The sequence below is a fragment of the Oncorhynchus masou genome, chromosome 9 (genome assembly GCF_036934945.1).
Source record: "Oncorhynchus masou masou isolate Uvic2021 chromosome 9, UVic_Omas_1.1, whole genome shotgun sequence".
NCBI classification, from domain to species: Eukaryota; Metazoa; Chordata; class Actinopteri; order Salmoniformes; family Salmonidae; genus Oncorhynchus; species Oncorhynchus masou.
The window spans coordinates 14,678,803-14,705,131 of NC_088220.1; the positions used below are offsets into that span (position 1 = coordinate 14,678,803).

The window sequence follows — 26,329 nt, forward strand, 5'->3', positions numbered from 1 at the left end:
GCAAAGGGAACAGGACGACTGATCCGTGTAAAGGAAAGAATGAATGGGGCCATGTATCGTGAGATTTTGAGTGAAAACCTCCTTCCATCAGCAAGGGCATTGAAGATAAAACGTGGCTGGGTCTTTCAATATGACAATGATCCCAAACACACCGCCCGGTTAACGAAGGAGTGGCTTCGTAAGAAGCATTTAAAGGTCCTGGAGTGGCCGAGCCAGATCTCGACCCCATAGAAAATCTTTGGAGGGAGTTGAAAGTCCGTGTTGCCCAGCAACAGCCCCAAGACATCACTGCTCTAGAGTAGATCTGCATGGAGGAATGGGCCAAAATGCCAGCAACAGTGTGTGAAAAGACTTACAGAAAACATTTGACCTCTGTCATTGCCAACAAAGAGTATATAACAAAGTATTAAAATACATTTTTGTTATTGACCAAATACTTAAATTCCGCCATATTTGCAAATAAATTCATTAAAAATCCTGCAATGTGATTTTTTTTTTCTCTCATTTTGTCTGTCATAGTTGAAGTGAACCTATGATGAAAATTACAGGCCTCTCTCATCTTTTTAAGTGGGAGAACTTCCACAATTGGTGGCTGACTAAATACTTTTTTGCCCCACTACTTGTTTTGATTTTAAGGCATTGATGTTTATGGTTAGGTACATTTGTGCAACGATTGTGCTTTTTTTTGCGAATGCGCTTTTGTTAAATCATCACCCGTTTTGGTGAAGTTGAAGTAGGCTGTGATACAATGATAAATTAACAGGCACTGCATGGATTATATGCAACGCAGGATAAGCTAGTTAACCTATTAATATCAACCATGTGTAGTTAACTAGGGATTTTGTTAAGATGAATTGTTTTTTATAAGATTAATGCTAGCTAGCAACTTACCTTGGCTCCTTGCAGCCACAAGGTCCTTTTGATGCTGCACTTGCGTAACAGGTGGTCAGCCTGCTACGCAGTCTCCTCGTGGATTGCAATGTAATTGGCCATGCCGATTTAATCTGTGGTTGGTTGCGTAACGGACATGACCTTTTCCTGGTCAGGTCATGCTTTCAGGAAAAACTTTAATCTTGGCTAAAAGTCTTCTGCATGCTTGGTTTCGGTTGGCACCTAACCGAATGAGTGTGCTCGTATACAACCGTTAAAAGACCTTCGGTTGAAAAAAGCTGCACTAGTCCTGTTTGTCCATCTTGAGATGCCGTAGCCAGTATACACTTCCTCAAAATAGTTAGAATTAATGTAAGAACTCCGGAAATCGTTTATGCCAAGGCGGTCTTACTTGCTCAATTTTACATCTAACAAGTGAACAAATGTGCTTAAATTATTAGTCTCTCGTTGAATGACCACAAACGCTTAATTGAAGAATCCCTACTGTTGACCAATTTCCGAAGAAGGGGCGTATACTTCGGCTACCGACATCAGCTTGCCTTGAGATGTTTTGTGTACAAAAATAACAAGTAAAAAAAAAACTTGCCGAAGACCAAAACGTCACAATGTGGTGATTATGTGGTCATAAATATATCCAGGTATGCAAATAAGTCTAGGTTTGCGGAGGACACCAGTCAACCTAAAGAGCTGTGCTTGTTTACATTAGACTCCAGTCTTAGGTCTTATTTAACTCTGTTCATCAACAACTAAGGATACAGATTTTTAAGCAATATAATATAAGACATTTTTGGGGTCGGCTGCAGATCAAGATGCAACATCAAAAGTGAGTTGTCCTTGTCTGCTGTCATGTGCTATATATGTTGTGCTTTGCTTCTACTTCTCCTTACCCCAGGTGGAGTCATTTATCTTGGACCAGGAGGACTTGGAGAACCCAATCATGAAGACGGCCTCTGAGTTGCTTTTGTCCAGCGCCACAGACGGGGTGGACCTCCGCACCGTCGATCCAGAAACACAGGCCCGCCTCGAGGCCCTGCTAGATCCAGAAACACAGGCCCGCCTCGAGGCCCTGCTAGAGGCTGCAGGTACGACCTCTAAACCCTGACCCCCTGACCTAGACGCAGAGACCTAGGCCCGCCTCGAGGCCCTGCTAGAGGCTGGAAGTACGACTCTGGGCCTTAAACCTGACCCATGTTGTTCAGAACCCAACTGTGCCCAATCTCACTGTTCTGCCCTGTCCCAAACCTGCCTTCAGCCCTGTCCCAAAGTCAATTTCAAACTTACTTCACCTTAAGATTAAAGCCTAGTACCCCATCCACACCAATTCTATCTAACCCTACTTGACACGAAAGGACCCCACCAGCAACCCCATTCCACCCTACCAGATCCCAGCTCGTCCCCTCTAGTACTTCCCACAAACATGACACCTTGCCTTGCGGACTGTCACAGTTCTGTTTGATCCGTTGAAGTAAACGTGTGGTTATCTGCATAGCTATCTAACACAGCATAGCTGTCACCCACCATCCGACCACGTTAGATCACTGATTACTTCAGAGGAAGGAGGAAGGCAGGAGGCGTTTCAAACAGAAGGAAAGCCAGGAAGAGGGATGTCCATGTTTGTAATGTCAACATGTGGATGTCTGTGTTAGTGTGTGCCAGCTCGTGTGTAGCCTACATGTGTCTGGCTCTTGACTGTTGTAGTGTAGTGGTAGAGCAGGTGCTTATGGGTAAACGTGTGTGTGTGTGTGTGTGTGTGTTATATGGACCAGGGTGTGTCTAGGTTTTACGGTAGGTAACACAGGATTCAATTATCTTAAAGCTTTTTTGTTAAGTATCAACACAAAATGCAAATGACAGAAATGTCAATGTAGTTTTCTCTTCTCTGAGACACAGGCCGTGTCCAAAAGGCACCCTATTCCCTATCCCACAGGTCTATGGGTCCTGATTTAAAAAGTAGTACACTATATAGGGAATGTGCTGCCGTTTCAGACGCAGTTTCTGAGCTGCATTAATTATGTATTTCACCAAGTCAATTGAGAACCAATTCTCATTTAGATTGACGACCTGGCCGAGAGGCATAACAGTACAACAGAGAACATGACAACACACAATACCACAAACATGGAACACACTATATACAGAGAAGGTACAAATACATAAAATATACGTTTACAAACAAATAATATATACAAGAATATATACACTTATGTGTGTGTATATATGTATATGTATATATATGTATGTATGTGTGTGTATATATGTATATATATATATATATGTATGTATATGTATATATGTGTGTATACAGTTGAAGTCGGAAGTTTACATACACCTTAGCAAAATATATTTAAACTCAGTTTTTCATAATTCCTGATATTTAATCCTAGTAAAAATTCCCTGTCTCAGGTCAGTTAGGATCACCACTTTTATTTTAAGAATGTGAAATGTCAGAATAATAGTAGTGATTTATTTCTGCTTTTATTTCCTTCACCACATTCCCAGTGGGTCAGAAGTTTACATACACTCAATTAGTATTTGGTAGCATTGCCTTTAAATGGTTTAACAAATGTTTCGGGTAGCCTTCCACAAGCTTCCCACAATAAGTTGGGTGAATTTTGGCCCATTCCTTCTGACAGAGCTGGTGAACTGAGTCAGGTTTGTAGGCCTCCTTGCTCACACACACTTTTTCAGTTCTGCCCACAAATGTTCGAAAGGATTTAGGTCAGGCCTTTGTGATGGCCACTCCAATACCTTGACTTTGTTGTCCTTAAGCCATTTTGCCACAACCTTGGAAGTGTGCTCGGGGTCATTGTCCATTTGGAAGACCCATTTGCAACCAAGCTTTAACTTCCTGACTGATGTCTTGAGATGTTGTTCAATATATCCACCACATTTTCCTTTCCTCATGATGCCATCTATTTTGTGAAGTGCACCAGTCCCTCCTGCAGCAAAGCACCTCCACAACATGATACAGCCACCCTTGTGCTTCACAGGTTGGGATGGTGTTCTTTGACTTGCAAACCTCCCCCTTTTTCCTCCAAACATAATGATGGTCATCAGACCAGAGGACATTTCTCCAAATAGTGTCATCTTTGTCCCCATGTGCAGTTCCAAACCGTAGTCTGGCTTTTTTATGGCTGTTTTGGAGCAGTGGCATCTTCCTTGCTGAGCGGTCTTTCAAGTTATGTCGATATAGGACTTTTTACTGTGGATATAGATACTTTTGTACCTGTTTCCTCCAGCATCATCACAAGGTCCTTTTCTGTTCTGGGATTGATTTGCACTTTTCGCAAAAGTACATTAATCTCTAGGAGACAGAACCCGTCCCCTTCCTGAGCGGTATGACGTGGTCCCATGGTGTTTATACTGGCATACTATTGTATGAACGTGGTACCGTCAGGCGTTTAGAAATTGCTCCCAAGGATGAACCAGACGAGTTTTAATGACTCCAACCTAAGGCTATGTAAACTTCTGACTTCAAGTGTGTATGTGTGTGTATATATATATATATCTCATTTTATTACATACACTTTTATTATTTACATACACATTTTATTACATACACACACAAATATGTGGACACGCTTTCAAATTAGTGGATTCGGCTTTTTCAACCATACCCGTTGCTGACAAGTGTATTAAATCAGTCACACAGCTATGCAAACATTGTCAGTAGAATGGCCTTAAGAGCTCAGTGACTTTCAATGTGGCACTGTCATAGGATGCCAACTGTCCAACAAGTCAGTTTGTCAAATTTCTGCCCTGCTAGAGCTGCCCCAGTCAACTAAGTGCTGTTATTGTGAAGTGGAAACTTCTTGGCGCAACAACGTGAAGTGGTAGGCCACACAAGCTCACAGAATGGGACTGCCAAGTGCTGAAGCGCATAAAAATCGTCTGTCCTCGGCTGCAACACTCACTACCGAGTTCCAAACTGCTTCTGGAAGCAATGTCAGCACAAGAACTGTTCGTCTGGAGCTTCATGACATGGGTTTCCATGGCCGAGCAGCCGCACACAAGCCTAAGATCAATTACAACGGGTAGACCTTACAGTGAAATGCTTACTTACGAGCCCCGAACCAACAATGCAGTTAAAAAGAAATAAGGACAAGAATCAAGATAAAAGTAACAAGTAATTAAAGAGCAGCAGTAAAATAACAGTAGCGAGACGATATACAGGAGTGGTACCGGTACAGTCAATGTGCGGGGGCACTGGTTAGTTGAGGTACTATGTACATGTAGGTAGAGTTATTAAAGTGACAATGCATAGATAACAACAGAGAGTAGCAGCAGTGTAAAAGAGCAATGCAAATAGTCCGGGTAGCCATTTGATTAGATGTTCAGGAGTCTTATGGCTTGGGGGTAGAAGCTCTTGGCGCTCCGGTACCGCTTGCCGTGTGGTAGCAGAAAGAACAGTCTGTGACTAGGGTGGCTGTAGTCTTTGACCATTTTTAGGGCCTTCCTCTGACACAGCCTATTATATAGGTCCTGGGTGGCAAGAAGCTTGGCCCCAGTGATGTACTGGGCCGTACGCACTATCCTCTGTCGTGCCTTGCGGTCGGAGGCCGAGCAGTTTCCATTCCAGGCAGTGATGCAACCAATCAGGATGCTCTCGATGGTGCAGCTGTAGAAACTTTTGAGGATCTTAGGTCCCCATGCCGCATCTTTTCAGTCTCCTGAGGGGGAATAGGTTTTGTTGTACCTTCTTCACGACTGTCTTGGTGTGCTTGGACAATGTTAGTTTGGTGATGTGGACTCCAAGGAACTTGAAGCTCTAAACCTGTTCCACTGACTTTGGAGCAGTGGAACCGTTTTCAAGGAGTGAATAATCCCGCTTCACCATCTGGCTGTCCGACGAATGAATCTGGATTTGGCGGATGCCAGGAGAACGCTACCTGCCCCTGTACAGAGCCCTGACCTCAACCCCATTGAACACCTTTGGGATGAATTGGAATGCCGACTGCGAGCCAGGCCTAATCTCCCAACATCAGTACCCGACTTCACTAATGCTCTTGTCGCTGAATGGAAGCAAGTCCCCTCAGCAATGTTCCAACATCTAGTGGAAAACCAGACGAGTGGAGGTTGTTATAGCAGCGAAGGGGGACCAACTCTATGTTAATGCCAATTATTTTGGAATGAATTGTTCAATGAGCAGGTGTCCACATTCTTAAAAATAGTTTATTTTTTATTTTTATTTTTTAAATAATGAATCCCCATTAGCTGCCTAAGCAGCAGCTATTCTTCCTGGGGTCCAGCAAAGTTAAGGCAATTTATACAATTTTAAGAACATGTCAATACTTTCACAGATTTCACAACACACTGTGTGCCCTCAGGCCCCTACTCCACCATTCCCACATATCTACAGTACTAAATCCATGTATGTTATTGTGTGTGTGTACAGTGCCTTGCAAAAGTATTCGGCCCCCTTGAACTTTGCGACCTTTTGCCACATTTCAGGCTTCAAACATAAAGATATAAAACTGTATTTTTTTGTGAAGAATCAACAACAAGTGGGACACAATCATGAAGTGGAACGACATTTATTGGATATTTCAAACTTTTTTAACAAATCAAAAACGGAAAAATTGGGCGTGCAAAATTATTCAGCCCCCTTAAGTTAATACTTTGTAGCGCCACCTTTTGCTGCGATTACAGCTGTAAGTCGCTTGGGGTATGTCTCTATCAGTTTTGCACATCGAGAGACTGAATTTTTTTCCCATTCCTAGTGGCAAAACAGCTCGAGCTCAGTGAGGTTGGATGGAGAGCATTTGTGAACAGCAGTTTTCAGTTCTTTCCACAGATTCCACAGATTCTCGACTGGATTCAGGTCTGGACTTTGACTTGGCCATTCTAACACCTGGATATGTTCATCCAGAGTGATCATGGGCCTCTTGGCTGCATCTCTGATCAGTCTTCTCCTTGTATGAGCTGAAAGTTTAGAGGGACGGCCAGGTCTTGGTAGATTTGCAGTGGTCTGATACTCCTTCCATTTCAATATTATCGCTTGCACAGTGCTCCTTGGGATGTTTAAAGCTTGGGAAATCTTTTTGTATCCATATCCGGCTTTAAACTTCTTCACAACAGTATCTCGGACCTGCCTGGTGTGTTCCTTGTTCTTCATGATGCTCTCTGCGCTTTTAACGGACCTCTGAGACTATCACAGTGCAGGTGCATTTATACGGAGACTTGATTATACACAGGTGGATTGTATTTATCATCATTAGTCATTTAGGTCAACATTGGATCATTCAGAGATCCTCACTGAACTTCTGGAGAGAGTTTGCTGCACTGAAAGTAAAGGGGCTGAATAATTTTGCACGCCCAATTTTTCCGTTTTTGATTTGTTAAAAAAGTTTGAAATATCCAATAAATGTCATTCCACTTCATGATTGTGTCCCACTTGTTGTTGATTCTTCACAAAAAAATACAGTTTTATATCTTTATGTTTGAAGCCTGAAATGTGGCAAAAGGTCGCAAAGTTCAAGGGGGCCGAATACTTTCGCAAGGCACTGTATATGCATGCGTGTGTCTGTGCCAATATTTGTGTTGCTTCACAGTCCCCGCTGTTCCATAATAAAAAAAAAGAAGTATTTTTTTTAAATCTAATTTTACTGCTTGCTTGTGGTCATCTAGTGTATGTTGTTGTTTAGGTGGAGTTGTGGGTCAATTTGCATATTATTGCTCTACATGTGGAATGCATGAAAATCCTTTTTATTTTGGTTTAACACCATTTTGACACATTTGCCCAATTTGTTTCTAGAAGACGACTATGTTTTGTCATATACCAGATAGGTGCAGTGACGTGGTGGTTTACAGGTGCAGTGACGTGGTGGTTTACAGGTGCAGTGACGTGGTGGTTTACAGGTGCAGTGACGTGGTGGTTTACAGGTGCAGTGACGTGGTGGTTTACAGGTGCAGTGACGTGGTGGTTTACAGGTGCAGTGACGTGGTGGTTTACAGGTGCAGTAACGTGGTGGTTTACAGGTGCAGTGACGTGACGTGGTGGTTTACAGGTGCAGTGACGTGACGTGGTGGTTTACAGGGTCAGCCGAAGTAGTACCTGGTGGGTTACAGGGTCAGCCGTAGTAGTACCTTGTGGGTTACAGGGTCAGCCGTAGTAGTACCTGGTGGGTTACAGGGTCAGCTGTAGTAGTACCTGGTGGGTTACAGGGTCAGCCGTAGTAGTATCTGGTGGGTTACAGGGTCAGCCGTTGTAGTACCTGGTGGGTTACAGGGTCAGCCGTAGTAGTACCTTGTGGGTTACAGGGTCAGCCGTAGTAGTACCTGGTGTGTTACAGGGTCAGCCGTAGTAGTACCTGGTGGGTTACAGGGTCAGCCGTTGTAGTACCTGGTGGGTTACAGGGTCAGCCGTAGTAGTACCTGGTGGGTTACAGGGTCAGCCGTAGTAGCACCTGGTGGGTTACAGGGTCAGCCGTAGTAGCACCTGGTGGGTTACAGGGTCAGCCGTAGTAGCACCTGGTGGGTTACAGGGTCAGCCGTAGTAGCACCTGGTGGGTTACAGGGTCAGCCGTTGTAGCACCTGGTGGGTTACAGGGTCAGCCGTTGTAGCACCTGGTGGGTTACAGGGTCAGCCGTTGTAGCACCTGGTGGGTTACAGGGTCAGCCGTTGTAGCACCTGGTGGGTTACAGGGTCAGCCGTAGTAGTACCTGGTGGGTTACGGGTCAGCCGTAGTAGTACCTGGTGGGTTACAGGGTCAGCCGTAGTAGTGCCTGGTGGGTTACAGGGTCAGCCGTAGTAGTAGGGCGCCCTTGGAGCAAATTGGAGTTAAGTGCTAAAGGACATATCGACAGATTTTTCACCTTGAATGCTCGGGTATTCGAACCAGCGACCTTTTGGTTACTGGCCCAACGATTTAACCGCTAGGCTAGCTGCCGCCCTCATGAGAAACATTCACACTGGGTTAGTGCAGAAATACCACAATAACAGGAGTCAAAAATGGCAACAATGCAGACAATGATCAGCAGGCATATTGATCAGTCAGCAGATCAGGTAATGTTTTTAAAGGAGTGTGGTGGCTTGTATGTGTCAAGTTTGAAGGTCTTGTGCAGCTCGTTCCAGTTGTTGGCGGCGGCAAACTGGAATGATTGATGGCCACAGGAAGTGCTGGGCTTGTAATGACCAGTACAATGCCTCTACCAGAGAGCAGGTTGCTATTGGTAGTGGAGATGTTGAGGTAGAGGGGGGACTTGTAAAAAAGAAAATTGGTACCAGTGGTTCTGGTGTCGTGTATGTAACGGGTGTCAGTTGACCAGGGTGTAAAGACCACAGTGATAAGTGTTTAAGGGGGCACTGGTAGCAAAGCGTATGGCAATATGGTAAAAGACAAGTTGTTTTGGGGGCAAGCCTGTAAACTACTTCGTCATAGTCCAGGATTGGCAGTATGGTCATTTTTACAAGGGTGTGCTTGGCAGAGTGGGTGAAGGATGTTCTGTTGCGGTTTAGGAAACCAATTCTAGATGTAAATTTTAAACTATAGGTGGGTGATGTGTGTATGGAATGAGGTTGAGAATGTTAGGAAAGTAGGCAGGTTGAGGTAAGTTCTGGTTGAATGGCATGCATTTCCTTTTTTTGGTATTGGTAAGGTCCGAGAAGGTATGTTGGATGTTAAACCTATGCTGTAGGGTGGTTACGTGTTCAGGTAGGGGCCAGTTATGTACAGGATAGTGTAATAAAGGTGGATGAGGGTCACCAGAAGCATGCGCAACATTGTTAATATACACAGAGAATAGGGTCGGCCCAAGAATCTATCCTTGTGGATATCCCGTAGATACAGCCAGTGGGTTAGAAAGCAGGCCTCTTGGATTGTACACGGCCAGAGAAATAGTTTTCAAACGAGGCTCATCCTCAGAACCATAGGTCGCTGACTGTGTTGATCAGGATGCAGTGGTTAACAGAATCAAAGGCTTCGGCCAGATCAGTAAAAAACAGCCGTACACAATACTGCTTGTTGTCAAAAGCCGTGGTGATGTTGTTGAAACAGGACAACACAACAATCAACCACCCAGACCTCAGCCTTCCACTACTTGCCCTGCCTGCCCGCCTGGGGAAACATTGTAAAATCCTTCTGACAGCCCGGTGTCGGCGAAGTTTAGACTCACTCACACAGTGGTGATATAAACACTGACTGGCTGGACCCACCCACTTCTAAACTTTTCTGGTACAGAGATGGTGCCGTACTGTATGGCTGCTGTCTTGAGCTCTGAACCCAATTTTGCTTTTTTTCTGACTCTTTTGGCTTTTTATGTTTTTGTGGGGGGGGGTTCTCTTTGTCCCTTGTCTCATGTCAACGGACACGCACACAATTTTGGCTTGGCTGGCCTCCCTGGATGGGAAGTGTGTCTTGGTCCTTGTGAAAGAGGTCCTTCAGTATGTTAACGGAACAAAATCTGTTTTTCCCTCCTGCCTGCTTCTCTCTTTTGCTCTCCTCCCTCCCTTCCCTGCATCTTGGTCCTCTCACTCTCTTCTGCTGGCTTTCTCTTCCCTCCCTCTCTCCCACTCACACACACTCGTGTATGACATTCCTGCTTTTCTCCCTGCTGTGCCTTTCTTGTCCAACACCTACACACAGTGCTAGTCCACCAGGCTAGGTCGCATGTATAATTCACAAGACAGAGCCCTGCTAGCATATAGGTCCCCAAGCCCTTCGCCCCTACCCTTCTGGCCCCTCGCCCCTACCCTTCTGGCCCCTAGCTAGCCCCTACCCTTCTGGCCCCTAGATTGCCCCTACCCTTCTGGCCCTTAGCCAGCCCCTACCCTTCTGGCCCTTAGCCAGCCCCTACCCTTCTGGCCCTCAGCCAGCCTCTACCCTTCTGGCCCTTAGCCAGCCCCTACCCTTCTGGCCCCTAGCCAGCCCCCTAGACACTAGGTACCCCCTAGACACTAGGCACCCCCTACCCCCCCTAGACACTAGGCACCCGCCAGCACCCTCGACACTAGGCACCCGCCAGCACCCTCGACACTAGCCACCCCCTATGGCCCTAGACACTAGCCACCCCTCTAGACAATAGCCACTCCCTACCCCCCTAGACACTAGCCACCCCCTACCCCTCAGACACTAGCCACCCCCTACCCCAAGACACTAGCCAGCCCCCAAGACACTAGACACCACCTAACCACCACCTACCCCCCTTGACACTAGCCACCCCACTAGACACTAGGCACCCCCTAGCCCCCTAGCCACCCCCCATCCCCCTAGACACCACCTACCCCCCCCTAGCCAGCCCCCTCGACACTAGCCACCCCCTACCCCCCCAGACACTAGCCACCCCCACCTCCCCAGAAACTAGCCACCCCTCCCCCTCCAGAAACTAGCCACCCCCTACCCCCTAGACACTAGCCACCCCCTAGACACTAGCCACCCCCTAGAGACGAGCCACCCCCAAGCCCCCTAGAGACTAGCCACCCCCACCCCCTAGACACTAGCCAGCCCTCTAGACACTAGCCACCCCCTACCCCTCAGACACTAGCCACCCCTACCCCTCAGACACTAGCCACCCCCTACCCCTCAGACACGAGCCACCCCCTACCCCCCAGACACGAGCCACCCCCCCCCCCCAGACACGAGCCACCCCCTACCCCCCAGACACGAGCCACCCCCTACCCCCCAGACATGAGCCACCCCCTACCCCCAGACACGAGCCACCCCCTACCCCCCAGACACGAGCCACCCCTACCCCCCAGACACGAGCCACCCCCTACCCCCCAGACACGAGCCACCCCCTACCCCCCGACACGAGCCACCCCCTACCCCCCCCAGACACGAGCCACCCCCTGCCACCCCTACCCCCCCAGACACGAGCCACCCCCTACCCCCCAGACACGAGCCACCCCCTACCCCCCAGACACGAGCCACCCCCTACCCCCCAGACACGAGCCACCCCCTACCCCCCCCAGACACGAGCCACCCCCTACCCCCCAGACACGAGCCACCCCTACCCCCCAGACACGAGCCACCCCTACCCCCCAGACACTAGCCACCCCCTACCCCCCAGACACTAGCCAGCCCCCTAGACACTAGCCACCACCTAGCCCCCTAGCCACCCCCTAGACACTAGCCACCCCCTAGACACTAGCCACCCCCTACCCCCTAGACCCTAGAGACTAGCTCACCCCCACCCCCTAGACATCACCTACCCCCCCCTAGCCAGCCCCCAGACACTGGCCAACCCCCCCCTAGCCAGCCCCCTAGACACTAGCCAACGCCCCCTAGCCACTAGCCACCCCCTACCCCCCTAGACACTAGCCAGCCCCCAGACACTAGCCACCCCCTACCCCCCAGACACTAACCACCCCCTACCCCCCAGACACTAGCCAGCCCCCAGACACTAGCCAGCCCCTACCCCCCAGACACTAGCCAGCCCCCCAGACACTAGCCAGTCCTTATCCCTTCAGGTAGCACCCTAACCCATTGCTTAGACTCTCTCGTGTAGCCCCCAAGGGTTAGATCTGTGAGGACTGGGTCAGTCGGTGGAGGGCATATGGCTACGTTTTCACCTAGCTTCTCAGGGGAAAAGGTGGAAATACTTTCACATTACTTCCTGTGAAAATGCCTCTAGACCAAGACGTTTGGACATATAGACATACACAGAGTGTACAAAATATTATGAACACCTTTTGCCCTCAGAACAGTCTCAATTCGTCGAGAGATGGACTCTACCAGGTGTCAAAAGCGTTCCACAGGGATGCTGGCCCATGTCGACTCCAATTCTTCCCACAGTTGTCCAGTTGGCTGGATGTCCTTTGGGTGGTGGACCATTTTTAATAAACACAGGAAACTGTTGAGCGTGAACAACCCAGCAGCTTTGCAGTTCTTGGCAATCACACACAATCAATGTGTTAATGCTTAAAAAAAAACTTCTTTAACGTGTCTCCTCCCGTTCATCTACACTAATTTGAAGGGGATTTAACAAGTGACATCAATAAGGGATCATAGCTTTCACCTGGACTCACCTGCTCAGTTTATTTAATGGAAGAGCACTGTGTCATGGTTTGTGTATATACCCAAGACTGTTAAGCCTGTCATCTGTTTTCCTGATTCGGATCTAACCCATGCCTGTGTTGTGTTTTGTATTTTTTGTTATGAATGCTGCTACTAACATTGGATTGGATTGGCTGTGGCTGGACTTGCCTCTACGATCACCTGCCTGGCTTCTTTGGTGTGGTTTTGCCCCCATGCCTGTGTTTCCTGTGATGACCTTTAACCCGGAAGGCATTGGTAAACTGTCAACTGCGGATGGTAAAGCGTTTGCAGATCCCGAGGTGCTGCGGAGGCTGACGTCCTCAGTGAGCTGTGCCCTGGACGAGGCGGCTGCTGCCCTGACGCGCATGAGAGCAGAGAACACACTCAACGCTGGCCAGGCCGACAAGTATGTATCTATCCCAGTCCATCTATCAATCAGTACATGAGAAGAGAACGCACTCAAAGCTGGCCAGGCCGACAAGTACAGTTGAAGTTGAAGTTTACATACACCTTAGCCTAATACATTTAAACTCAGTTTTTCACAATTCCTGATAATTGATTCTAGTAAAAATTCCCTGTCTTAGGTGAGTTAGGATCACCACTTTATTTTAAGAATGTGAAATGTCAGAATAATCATTTATTTATTAATTTATTTCAGCTTTTATTTCTTTCATCACATTCCCAGTCGGTCAGAAGTTTACATACACTCAATTAGTATTTGGTAGCATTGCCTTTAAATTGTTTAACTTGGGTCAAACTTTTTGGGTAGCCTTCCACATGCTTCCCATATTACATTGGGTGAAATTTGGCCCATTCTTCCTGACAGAGCTGGTGAACTGAGTCCGGTTTATAGGCCTCCTTGCTCCCACACACTTTCAGTTCTGCCCACAAATGTTCTATAGGATTGAGGTCAGGGCTTTGTGATGGCCACTCCAATACCTTGACTTTGTTGTCCTTAAGCCATTTTGCCACAACCTTGGAAGTCTGCTTGGGGTCATTGTCCATTTGGAAGACCCATTTGCAACCAAGCTTTAATTTCCTGACTGATGTCTTGAGATGTTGTTCAATATATCCACCACATTTTCCTTTCCTCATGATGCCATCTATTTTGTGAAGTGGACCAGTCCCTCCTGCAACAAAGCACCTCCACAACATGATGCTGCCACCCCCTGTGCTTCATGGTTGAGATGATGTTCTTCGACTTGCAGGCCTCCCCCTTTTTTCCTCCAAACATAATGATGGTCATTATGGTCAAACAGTTATATTTCTGTTTCATCAGACCAGAGGACATTTCTCCAAATAGTGTGATCTTTGTCCCAATGTGCAGTTGCAAACTGTAGTGTGGATTTTTTGTCTGTTTTGGAGCAGTGGCTGAGCAGCCATTCAGGTTAAGTCGATATAGGACTCATTTTACTGTGGATATAGATACTTTTGTACCTGTTTCCTCCAGCATCTTCACAAGGTCCTTTGCTCTTGTTCTGGAATTGATTTGCACTTTTCGCAAAAGTACATTAATCTCTAGGAGAAAGAACGCGTCTCTTTCCTGAGCGGTATGACGGCTGCGTGGTCCGTGGTGTTTATACTTGCGTGCTATTGTTTGTACAGATGAACATGGTACCTTCAGGCATTTGGAAATTCCTCCCAAGGATGAACCAGACTTGTGGAGGTCGGCAATTTCTTTTCTGAGGTCTTGGCTGATTTCTTTTGGTTTTCCCATGATGTCATGCAAAGAGGCACTGAGTTTGAAGGTAGACCTTAAAATACATCCACAGGTACACCTCCAATTGACTCAAATTATGTCAATTATCAGAAGCTTCTAAAGCCATGACATTGTTTTCTGGAATTTTCCAAGCTGTTTAAAGGCACATTCAACTTAGTGTATGTGAACTTCTGACCCACTGGAATTGTGATACACTGAATTATAAGTGAAATAATCTGTAAACAATTGTTGGAAAAAATTATTGTGTCATTCACAAAGAAGGTGTCCTAACTCACTTGCCAAAACTAAAACTATAGTTTTTTAACAAGAAATTTGTGGAGTGGTTGAAAAACAGGTTTTAATGACTCCAACCTAAGTCTATGTAAACTTCCGACTTCAACTATGTGTGTCTACCCCAGTCCATCTGTCAATACATCTGTCAATACACGAGAAGAGAACAAAGTCAACGCTTGCCAGGCTGACAAGTATGTGAGACAAACTGAATATAGCAGTCAATATCTGAATGTCAATCAATGTATTACTGCCGTGATCAATATGTTACCCGATCAAGCAGTTCAGTCAAGCATCATGTCTGGTAGTTTCTATCACAGTCATAAAAGAAGTGTGATTATGAGCTGTGTGTGTGTGTGTGTGCGGCATTAGTTGTGTGTTTCTCAGGGGTGCTTGTTCTCCTGTCACAGTGGCAGTAATTGTAACTGTTTGATTACAAAGTGTGTGTGTGTGCTTGTTCTCCTGTCACAGTGGCAGTAATTGTAACTGTTTGATTACAAAGTGTGTGTGTGCTTGTTCTCCTGTCACAGTGGCAGTAATTGTAACTGTTTGATTACAAAGTGTGTGTGTGTGTGCTTGTTCTCCTGTCACAGTGGCAGTAATTGTAACTGTTTGATTACAAAGTGTGTGTGTGTGTGCTTGTTCTCCTGTCACAGTGGCAGTAATTGTAACTGTTTGATTACAAAGTGTGTGTGTGTGCTTGTTCTCCTGTCACAGTGGCAGTAATTGTAACTGTTTCATTACAACGTGTGTGTGTGTGTGTGTGTGTGCTTGTTCTCCTGTCACAGTGGCAGTAATTGTAACTGTTTGATTACAAAGTGTGTGTGTGTGTGCTTGTTCTCCTGTCACAGGGGCAGTAATTGTAACTGTTTGATTACAAAGTGTGTGTGTGTGTGTGTGTGCTTGTTCTCCTGTCACAGTGGCAGTAATTGTAACTGTTTGATTACAAAGTGTGTGTGTGTGTGTGCTTGTTCTCCTGTCACAGGGGCAGTAATTGTAACTGTTTGATTACAAAGTGTGTGTGTGTGTGTGTGTGTGTGTGTGTGTGTGTGTGTGTGTGTGTGCTTGCTCTCCTGTCACAGGGGCAGTAATTGTAACTGTTTCATTACAAAGTGTGTGTGTGTGTGTGTGTGTGTGCTTGCTCTCCTGTCACAGTGGCAGTAATTGTAGCAGTCTGGTTATTTTCAGCCGTAGTCTAGCAGAGGCGTGTTCGGACGGAGACGTGAACGCCGTGAGGAAGCTGCTAGACGAGGGGCGGAGCGTCAACGAACACACTGAGGAAGGAGAGAGTCTTCTCTGCCTTGCCTGCTCTGCTGGATACTATGAACTCGCACAGGTGTGTGTGCGTGAGAGAGCAGTGTGTGTGTGTCTGTCGCAAGTGTGTCATCAACCTTTTTGAATAAGTCAATTCAGTAACTTCCGTGAAAGGTGTCCTCTTTTTGCAGGTTATGTCAGAATCTTTACAGCATACAGCTCTGACCCCTACTGTGATTGGTTGTTAGGTGCTGCTCGCCATGCATGCCAACGTGGAGGACCGGGGGATTAAAGGTGACATCACTCCCCTGATGGCGGCGGCGAGCGGCGGTTACGTGGACATCGTCAAGCTGCTCCTGGTCCACGGGGCTGACGCCAACGCACAGTCCTCTACCGGTAGGAATACACACATTTCTTTATCGTTTTCCATCTGCCTTGCTCAATGTGCGTCTGGTTATTCTTGTCATCATTTGTCCAAACCAAAATGTTTAGATTTCTGCTTGGACAATATGTCCCTATTCACCATCTCGGCCCCCATCGAGTTGCATTAAATCTAAACATCACTAACCCACGTAACACAGCCCTGACGTATGGTCTCTCTCTCCCTCTGTAGGTAACACAGCCCTGACGTATGGTCTCTCTCTCCCTCTGTAGGTAACACAGCCCTGACGTATGGTCTCTCTCTCCCTCTGTAGGTAACACAGCCCTGACGTATGGTCTCTCTCTCCCTCTGTAGGTAACACAGCCCTGACGTACGGTCTCTCTCTCCCTCTGTAGGTAACACAGCCCTGACGTACGGTCTCTCTATCCCTCTGTAGGTAACACAGCCCTGACGTATGGTCTCTCTCTCCCTCTGTAGGTAACACAGCCCTCGTCTCTCACTCCCTCTGTAGGTAACACAGCCCTGACGTATGGTCTCTCTCTCCCTCTGTAGGTAACACAGCCCTGACGTATGGTCTCTCTCTCCCTCTGTAGGTAACACAGCCCTGACGTATGGTCTCTCTCTCCCTCTGTAGGTAACACAGCCCTGACGTATGGTCTCTCTCTCCCTCTGTAGGTAACACAGCCCTGACGTACGGTCTCTCTCTCCCTCTGTAGGTAACACAGCCCTGACGTACGGTCTCTCTCTCCCTCTGTAGGTAACACAGCCCTGACGTACGGTCTCCCTCTCCCTCTGTAGGTAACACAGCCCTGACGTACGGTCTCTCTCCCTCTGTAGGTAACACAGCCCTGACGTACGGTCTCTCTCTCCCTCTGTAGGTAACACAGCCCTGACGTACGGTCTCCCTCTCCCTCTGTAGGTAACACAGCCCTGACGTATGGTCTCCCTCTCCCTCTGTAGGTAACACAGCCCTGACGTATGGTCTCTCTCTCCCTCTGTAGGTAACACAGCCCTGACGTATGGTCTCTCTCTCCCTCTGTAGGTAACACAGCCCTGACGTATGGTCTCTCTCTCCCTCTGTAGGTAACACAGCCCTGACGTACGGTCTCTCTCTCCCTCTGTAGGTAACACAGCCCTGACGTAGGTAACACAGCCCTGACGTACGGTCTCTCTCTCCCTCTGTAGGTAACACAGCCCTGACGTACGGTTTCTCTCTCTCTGTAGGTAACACAGCCCTGACGTACGGGTCTCTCTCTCCCTCTGTAGGTAACACAGCCCTGACGTACGGTTTCTCTCTCTCTGTAGGTAACACAGCCCTGACGTACGGTCTCTCTCTCCCTCTGTAGGTAACACAGCCCTGACGTACGGTCTCTCTCTCTGTAGGTAACACAGCCCTGACGTACGGTCTCTCTCTCCCTCTGTAGGTAACACAGCCCTGACGTACGGTCTCTCTCTCTGTAGGTAACACAGCCCTGACGTACGGTCTCTCTCTCTCTGTAGGTAACACAGCCCTGACGTACGGTCTCTCTCTCCCTCTGTAGGTAACACAGCCCTGACGTACGGTCTCTCTCCCTCTGTAGGTAACACAGCCCTGACGTACGGTCTCTCTCTCCCTCTGTAGGTAACACAGCCCTGACGTACGGTCTCTCTCTCCCTCTGTAGGTAACACAGCCCTGACGTACGGTCTCTCTCTCCCTCTGTAGGTAACACAGCCCTGACGTACGGTCTCTCTCCCTCTGTAGGTAACACAGCCCTGACGTACGGTCTCTCTCTCCCTCTGTAGGTAACACAGCCCTGACGTACGGTCTCTCTCTCCCTCTGTAGGTAACACAGCCCTGACGTACGGTCTCTCTCTCCCTCTGTAGGTAACACAGCCCTGACGTATGGTCTCTCTCTCTCTGTAGGTAACACAACCCTGACGTATGGTCTCTCTCCCTCTGTAGGTAACACAGCCCTGACGTACGGTCTCTCTCCCTCTGTAGGTAACACAGCCCTGACGTACGGTCTCTCTCCCTCTGTAGGTAACACAGCCCTGACGTACGGTCTCTCTCCCTCTGTAGGTAACACAGCCCTGACGTACGGTCTCTCTCCCTCTGTAGGTAACACAGCCCTGACGTACGGTCTCTCTCCCTCTGTAGGTAACACAGCCCTGACGTATGGTCTCTCTCCCTCTGTAGGTAACACAGCCCTGACGTATGGTCTCTCTCCCTCTGTAGGTAACACAGCCCTGACGTACGGTCTCTCTCCCTCTGTAGGTAACACAGCCCTGACGTATGGTCTCTCTCTCCCTCTGTAGGTAACACAGCCCTGACGTATGGTCTCTCTCTCCCTCTGTAGGTAACACAGCCCTGACGTATGGTCTCTCTCCCTCTGTAGGTAACACAGCCCTGACGTATGCGTGTGCTGGGGGGTTTGTGGATGTGGTGAAGGTTCTCCTGAAGGAGGGGGCCAACATCGAGGACCACAATGAGAACGGACACACCCCTCTAATGGAGGGGGCAAGCGCGGGCCACGTGGAGGTGGCCAGGGTTCTGCTGGAGTACGGCGCCGGGATCAACACACACTCCAACGAGTTCAAGGAGAGCGCCCTCACACTCGCCTGCTACAAAGGTCTTCTTCACTTCTCGTCGGAGTATTCAAGTGTTCCCTTTGACTGTTTTTTTAGATGTTTTCATGTGGCGCTCGCTCACATCGCCCCCCAATGCAAACTTCATAGTCTCAGACAACAAAATAATACTTTCTGCTTCTCTCTCCTTCCCCCACCTTCCCTCTCTCTCTCTCTCCCCTGCCCTCTCTCTCTCTCCCCTGCCCTCTCTCTCTCTCCCCTGCCCTCTCTCTCTCTCCCCTGCCCTCTCTCTCCCCTGCCCTCTCTCTCTCTCTCCCCTGCCCTCTCTCTCTCTCTCCCCTGCCCTCTCTCTCTCTCTCCCCTGCCCTCTCTCTCTCTCTCCCCCTGCCCTCTCTCTCTCTCCCCCCCTGCCCTCTCTCTCTCTCTCCCCCCTGCCCTCTCTCTCTCTCTCCCCTGCCCTCTCTCTCTCTCCCCCTGCCCTCTCTCTCTCTCTCTCTCCCTGCCCTCTCTCTCTCTCTCCCCCTGCCCTCTCTCTCTCTCTCTCCCCTGCCCTCTCTCTCTCTCTCTCCCCTGCCCTCTCTCTCTCTCTCCCCTGCCCTCTCTCTCTCTCCCCCTGCCCTCTCTCTCTCTCTCTCCCCTGCCCTCTCTCTCTCTCCCCTCTCTCTCTCTCTCTCCTGCCCCCTCTCTCTCTCCCCTGCCCCCTCCCTCTCTCCCCCTGCCCCCTCTCTCTCTCCCTGCCCCCTCTCTCTCTCCTGCCCCCTCTCTCTCTCTCCTGCCCCCTCTCTCTCTCCCCTGCCCCCTCTCTCTCTCCCCCCTGCCCCCTCTCTCTCTCCCCCTGCCCCCTCTCTCTCTCCCCTGCCCCCTCTCTCTCTCCCCTGCCCCCTCTCTCTCTCCCCTGCCCTCTCTCTCTCTCCCCCTCTCTCCCCTGCCCTCCTCTCTCTCTCCCCCTGCCCCCTCTCTCTCTCCCCTGCCCTCTCTCTCTCTCCCCTGCCCTCTCTCTCTCTCTCTCTCTCCCCCTCTCTCTCTCTCTCTCCCCTGCCCCTCCCTCTCCCCTGCCCTCTCTCTCTCCCCTGCCCTCTCTCTCTCTCCCCTCCCCTCTCTCTCTCTCTCTCTCTCCCCTCTCTCTCTCTCTCTCTCCCCTGCCCTCTCTCTCTCCCCCTGCCCTCTCTCTCCCCCTGCTCTCTCTCTCTCTCCCCTGCTCTCTCTCTCTCCCCTGCTCTCTCTCTCTCTCCCCTGCTCTCTCTCTCTCTCCCCTGCTCTCTCTCTCTCCCCTGCTCTCTCTCTCTCTCCCCTGCTCTCTCTCTCTCTCTCTCTCCCCTGCTCTCTCTCTCCCCCTTCTCTCTCTCTCTCTCTCTCTCTCTCCCCCTGCTCTCTCTCTCTCTCTCCCTTCTCTCTCTCTCCTCCCTGCTGCTCTCTCTCTCTCTCTCCCCCTGCTCTCTCTCTCTCTCCCCCTGCTCTCTCTCTCTCTCCCCTGCTCTCTCTCTCTCTCTCCCCCTGCTCTCTCTCTCTCTCCCCCTGCTCTCTCTCTCTCTCTCCCTTCTCTCTCTCTCTCTCCCCTGCTCTCTCTCTCTCTCTCCCCTGCTCTCTCTCTCTCTCTCCCCTGCTCTCTCTCTCTCTCTCCCCTGCTCTCTCTCTCTCTCTCCCCTGCTCTCTCTCTCTCTCCCCCTGCTCTCTCTCTCTCTCCCCTGCTCTCTCTCTCTCTCTCTCTCTCTCTCTCTCCCCTGCCCCCTCTCTCTCTCTCCTGCCCCCCCTCTCTCTCTCCTGCCCCCCCTCTCTCTCTCCTGCCCCCCCTCTCTCTTTCTCCCGCCCTCTCTCTATATATATATATATATTAGGTCATCTGGACATGGTGAGGTTTCTGCTGGAAGCCGGGGCAGATCAGGAGCATAAGACAGATGAGATGCACACAGCGCTGATGGAAGCCTGCATGGTGAGCATATGACCCAACCCACATCCCCTCTCTCTCCTCTCTCTCCCTGCATGGTGAACATATGACCCAACACACAGCCTCTACATTTACATTTAAGTCATTTAGCAGACGCTCTTATCCAGAGCGACTTACAAATTGGTGAATTAACCTTCTGACATCCAGTGGAACAGCCACTTTACAATAGTGCATCTAAATCATTTAAGGGGGGGGGTGAGAAGGATTACTTTATCCTATCCTAGGTATTCCTTGAAGAGGTGGGGTTTCAGGTGTCTCCGGAAGGTGGTGATTGACTCCGCTGTCCTGGCGTCGTGAGGGAGTTTGTTCCACCATTGGGGGGCCAGAGCAGCGAACAGTTTTGACTGGGCTGAGCGGGAACTGTACTTCCTCAGTGGTAGGGAGGCGAGCAGGCCAGAGGTGGATGAACGCAGTGCCCTTGTTTGGGTGTAGGGCCTGATCAGAGCCTGGAGGTACTGCGGTGCCGTTCCCCTCACAGCTCCGTAGGCAAGCACCATGGTCTTGTAGCGGATGCGAGCTTCAACTGGAAGCCAGTGGAGAGAGCGGAGGAACGGGGTAACGTGAGAGAACTTGGGAAGGTTGAACACCAGACGGGCTGCGGCGTTCTGGATGAGTTGTAGGGGTTTAATGGCACAGGCAGGGACCCCAGCCAACAGCGAGTTGCAGTAATCGACGGGAGATGACAAGTGCCTGGATTAGGACCTGCGCCGCTTCCTGTGTGAGGCAGGGTCGTACTCTGCGGATGTTGTAGGGCATGAATCTACAGGAACGGGCCACCGCCTTGATGTTAGTTGAGAACGACAGGGTGTTGTCCAGGATCACGCCAAGGTTCTTAGCGCTCTGGGAGGAGGACACAATGGAGTTGTCAACCGTGATGGCGAGATCATGGAACGGGCAGTCCTTCCCCGGGAGGAAGAGCAGCTCCGTCTTGCCGAGGTTCAGCTTGAGGTGGTGATCCGTCATCCACACTGATATGTCTGCCAGACATTCAGAGATGCGATTCGCCACCTGGTCATCAGAAGGGTGAAAGGAGAAGATTAATTGTGTGTCGTCTGCATAGCAATGATAGGAGAGACCATGTGAGGTTATGACAGAGCCAAGTGACTTGGTGTATAGCGAGAATAGGAGAGGGCCTAGAACAGAACAGAGCCCTGGGGGACACCAGTGGTGAGAGCGCGTGGCGAGGAGACAGATTCATACGCCACCTGGTAGGGGCGACCTGTCAGGTAGGACGCAATCCAAGCGTGGGCCGCGCCGGAGATGCCCAACTCGGAGAGGGTGGAGAGGAGGATCTGATGGTTCACAGTATCGAAGGCAGCCGATAGGTCTAGAAGGATGAGAGCAGAGGAGAGAGAGTTAGCTTTAGCAGTGCGGAGCGCCTCCGTGATACAGAGAAGAGCAGTCTCAGTTGAATGACTAGTCTTGAAACCTGACTGATTTGGATCAAGAAGGTCATTCTGAGAGAGATAGCGGGAGAGCTGGCCAAGGACGGCACGTTCAAGAGTTTTGGAGAGAAAAGAAAGAAGGGATACTGGTCTGTAGTTGTTGACATCGGAGGGATCGAGTGTAGGTTTTTTCAGAAGGGGTGCAACTCTCGCTCTCTTGAAGACGGAAGGGACGTAGCCAGCGGTAAGGGATGAGTTGATGAGCGAGGTGAGGTAAGGGAGAAGGTCTCCGGAAATGGTCTGGAGAAGAGAGGAGGGGATAGGGTCAAGCGGGCAGGTTGTTGGGCGGCCGGCCGTCACAAGAAGCGAGATTTCATCTGGAGAGAGAGGGGAGAAAGAGGTCAGAGCACAGGGTAGGGCAGTGTGAGCAGAACCAGCGGTGTCGTTTGACTTAGCAAACGAGGATCGGATGTCGTCGACCTTCTTTTCAAAATGGTTGACGAAGTCATCTGCAGAGAGGGAGGAGGAGGGGGAGGAGGATTCAGGAGGGAGGAGAAGGTGGCAAAGAGCTTCCTAGGGTTAGAGGCAGATGCTTGGAATTTAGAGTGGTAGAAAGTGGCTTTAGCAGCAGAGACAGAGGAGGAAAATGTAGAGAGGAGGGAGTGAAAGGATGCCAGGTCCGCAGGAGGCGAGTTTTCCTCCATTTCCGCTCGGCTGCCCGGAGCACTGTTCTGTGAGCTCGCAATGAGTCGTCGAGCCACGGAGCGGGAGGGGAGGACCGAGCCGGCCTGGAGGATAGGGGACATAGAGTCAAAGGATGCAGAAAGGGAAGAGAGGAGGGTTGAGGAGGCAGAATCAGGAGATAGGTTGGAGAAGGTATGAGCAGAGGGAAGAGATGATAGGATGGAAGAGGAGAGAGTAGCGGGAGAGAGAGAGCGAAGGTTGGGACGGCGCGATACCATCCGAGTAGGGGCAGTGTGGGAAGTGTTGGATGAGAGCGAGAGGGAAAAGGATACAAGGTAGTGGTCGGAGACTTGGAGGGGAGTTGCAATGAGGTTAGTGGAAGAACAGCATCTAGTAAAGATGAGGTCGAGCGTATTGCCTGCCTTGTGAGTAGGGGGGGAAGGTGAGAGGGTGAGGTCAAAAGAGGAGAGGAGTGGAAAGGAGGCAGAGAGGAATGAGTCAAAGGTAGACGTGGGGAGGTTAAAGTCGCCCAGGACTGTGAGAGGTGAGCCGTCCTTAGGAAAGGAGCTTATCAAGGCATCAAGCTCATTGATGAACTCTCCGAGGAACCTGGAGGGCGATAAATGATAAGGATGTTAAGCTTGAAAGGGCTGGTAACTGTGACAGCATGGAATTCAAAGGAGGCGATAGACAGATGGGTAAGGGGAGAAAGAGAGAATGACCACTTGGGAGAGATGAGGATCCCGGTGCCACCACCCCGCTGACCAGAAGCTCTCGGGGTGTGCGAGAACACGTGGGCGGACGAAGAGAGAGCAGTAGGAGTAGCAGTGTTATCTGTGGTGATCCATGTTTCCGTCAGTGCAAGAAGTCGAGGGACTGGAGGGAGGCATAGGCTGAGATGAACTCTGCCTTGTTGGCCGCAGATCGGCAGTTCCAGAGGCTACCGGAGACCTGGAACTCCACGTGGGTCATGCGCGCTGGGATCACCAGATTAGGGTGGCCGCGGCCACGTGGTGTGGAGCGTTTGTATGGTCTGTGCAGAGAGGAGAGAACAGGGATAGATAGACACATAGTTGACAGGCTACAGAAGAGGCTACTGCAAAGGAGATTGGAATGACAAGTGAACTACACGTCTCGAATGTTCAGAAAGTTAAGCTTACGTAGCAAGAATCTTATTGACTAAAATGATTGAAATGATACAGTACTGCTGGAGTAGGCTAGCTGGCAGTGGCTGCGTTGTTGACTTTGTAGGCTAGCTGGCAGTGGCTGCGTTGTTGACACTACACTAATCAAGTCGTTCCGTCGAGTGTAATAGTTCCTACAGTGCTGCTATTCGGGGGCTAGCTGGCTAGCTAGCAGTGTTGATTACGTTACGTTACATTGAAAGAACGACAATAGCTGGCTAGCTAACCTAGAAAATCGCTCTAGACTACACAATTGTCTTAGATACAAAGACGGCTATGTAGCTAGCTAGCTACGATCAAACAAATCAAACCGTTGTACTGTAATGAAGTGAAATGAAAATGTGATACTACCTGTGGAGCGAAGCGGAATGTTGACCGGGTTGTTGAAGTTCAATTCGGTAGACGTTGGCTAGCTGTTGGCTAGCTAGCTAGCAGTATCTCCTACGTTAAGGACGACAAATAGCTGGCTAGCTAACCTCGGTAAATTAAGATAATCACTCTAAGTCTACACACTCTAAACTACACAATTATCTTGGATACGAAGACAGCAAAGACAACTATGTAGCTAGCTAACACTACACTAATCGAGTCGTTCAGTTGAGTGTAATAGTTTCTACAGTGCTAGTAGACGGTGGACGTTAGCTAGCTGCTGGGCAGATAGCAGTGTAGACTACGTTAGGACGACGAAATACGATAATTACGCAATTATCTTTGATACAAAGACGGCTATGTAGCTAGCTAAGAAGAAATTGCTAAGATTAGACAAATCAAACCGTTGTACTATAATGAAATGTAATGAAAATGTAATGAAAAGTTATACTACCTGCGGACCGAAGTGTACATGCGACCGCTCGCTCCAACCCGGTCGCTCCAAGCCTCTCTCTCCCTGCATGGTGAACATATGACCCAACACACAGCCCCTCTCCTCTCTCCCTGCTTGTGTGTGAGAATGTGTGTGTAACTCTGTGTCATAACCAACTCAGGTGCTTATGTTGTCCCTGTGTGTGTGTGTGCTCTTCCTGTCCCAGGATGGGCATGTGGAGGTGGCACGGCTGCTGTTGGACAGCGGGGCGCAGGTCAACATGCCAGCTGACTCCTTCGAGTCGCCCCTCACCCTGGCAGCCTGCGGCGGGCATGTGGATCTAGCAGCTCTGCTCATAGAGAGAGGGGCCAACCTAGAGGAGGTGAGTAGCAACACAGTCCTAAACCAGTGGATGTTTAAATGTGGGTGAATGAGGGTTAGGGTCACTCAGAGAGACGGCGAATCCCAAACCTGCTCTGAGGATCCTCCGTTGTCACACTGAGGGTGATGTCCAGAGAGTGGCAGGGGCTTAGTAAATCCATCAGCTTCAGGACACACGCCTGACTTACATCATGCAATTCATGTTCCACTTTAAAATAATAAGACAAGCATGAAATTCAAATGAACAAATCCCCCCCCCCCCGTTGTTTTACAAGATTTAACCCTCAGTAATAGTTAAATGTTTAATTTGGGGGTTATTTTTTTAGGTTTTACATGTCAAGACTCGACATCAGACAAACCACTGCACGTGTCACAATGCACGTGTCATATAATTAGGCACGCCTCTCCATTCTTTTGTGAAATTGCATAAATCAACGCACTGCCTTGTGGGATTCCACTTTGCTGTGGGAGCGGCAGGGTTGCAGGCTCAGTCGAAGTGCCTACTGGAGGGGTGAACTCGCCGCTGCCCTTGATCATTTTCACTCCTTCAGCTTTGGAACACTTGTTCAAATGGAGGGGCGAGGGACTGGGGGGGCGAGGGGAAGTGGGGGTTTTGGGACTCAGTGTCCTGTAACTGTCTGTTTTTAATGTGTCCAGGTGAATGATGAAGGTTACACTCCTCTGATGGAGGCAGCCAGAGAAGGTCATGAAGAGATGGTGGCCCTGCTACTGGCTCAGGGTAATCAACTGGAAGATAAATGGATACCTGCACACTGTTCAATGCTGTTGCATATATACTATGTTATTGTGTGCAATGAAGTGCTTTGTCAGGCCTGTTGGTGAGGGTCTCACTCCTAATATAGACACTTACCCCCCTCTCTCCCCCTCTC

General features: G+C 49.4%; 1 protein-coding gene across 13 annotated transcripts in view; it reads left to right on the forward strand.

The window, feature by feature from the left end:
* LOC135545557 (ankyrin repeat and KH domain-containing protein 1-like) overlaps positions 1 to 26,329 on the forward strand; it is a 66,479-nt gene that overhangs the window by 11,687 nt on the left and 28,463 nt on the right. For 7 of the 13 annotated variants that reach the window (XM_064973233.1, XM_064973236.1, XM_064973235.1 and 4 more), the window contains exons 2-10: positions 1,784 to 1,906; positions 1,943 to 1,973; positions 13,116 to 13,272; positions 16,030 to 16,192; positions 16,359 to 16,506; positions 18,869 to 19,102; positions 20,894 to 20,986; positions 25,277 to 25,440; positions 26,097 to 26,178. In XM_064973233.1, the coding sequence (XP_064829305.1) occupies positions 1,784 to 1,906; positions 1,943 to 1,973; positions 13,116 to 13,272; positions 16,030 to 16,192; positions 16,359 to 16,506; positions 18,869 to 19,102; positions 20,894 to 20,986; positions 25,277 to 25,440; positions 26,097 to 26,178 (1,195 nt within the window). Of the gene's footprint in view, positions 1 to 1,783; positions 1,907 to 1,942; positions 1,974 to 13,115; positions 13,273 to 16,029; positions 16,193 to 16,358; positions 16,507 to 18,868; positions 19,103 to 20,893; positions 20,989 to 25,276; positions 25,441 to 26,096; positions 26,179 to 26,329 lie in introns of all 13 variants that reach the window. The other 6 variants (XM_064973237.1, XM_064973244.1, XM_064973245.1 and 3 more) reach the window with 3 other exon arrangements.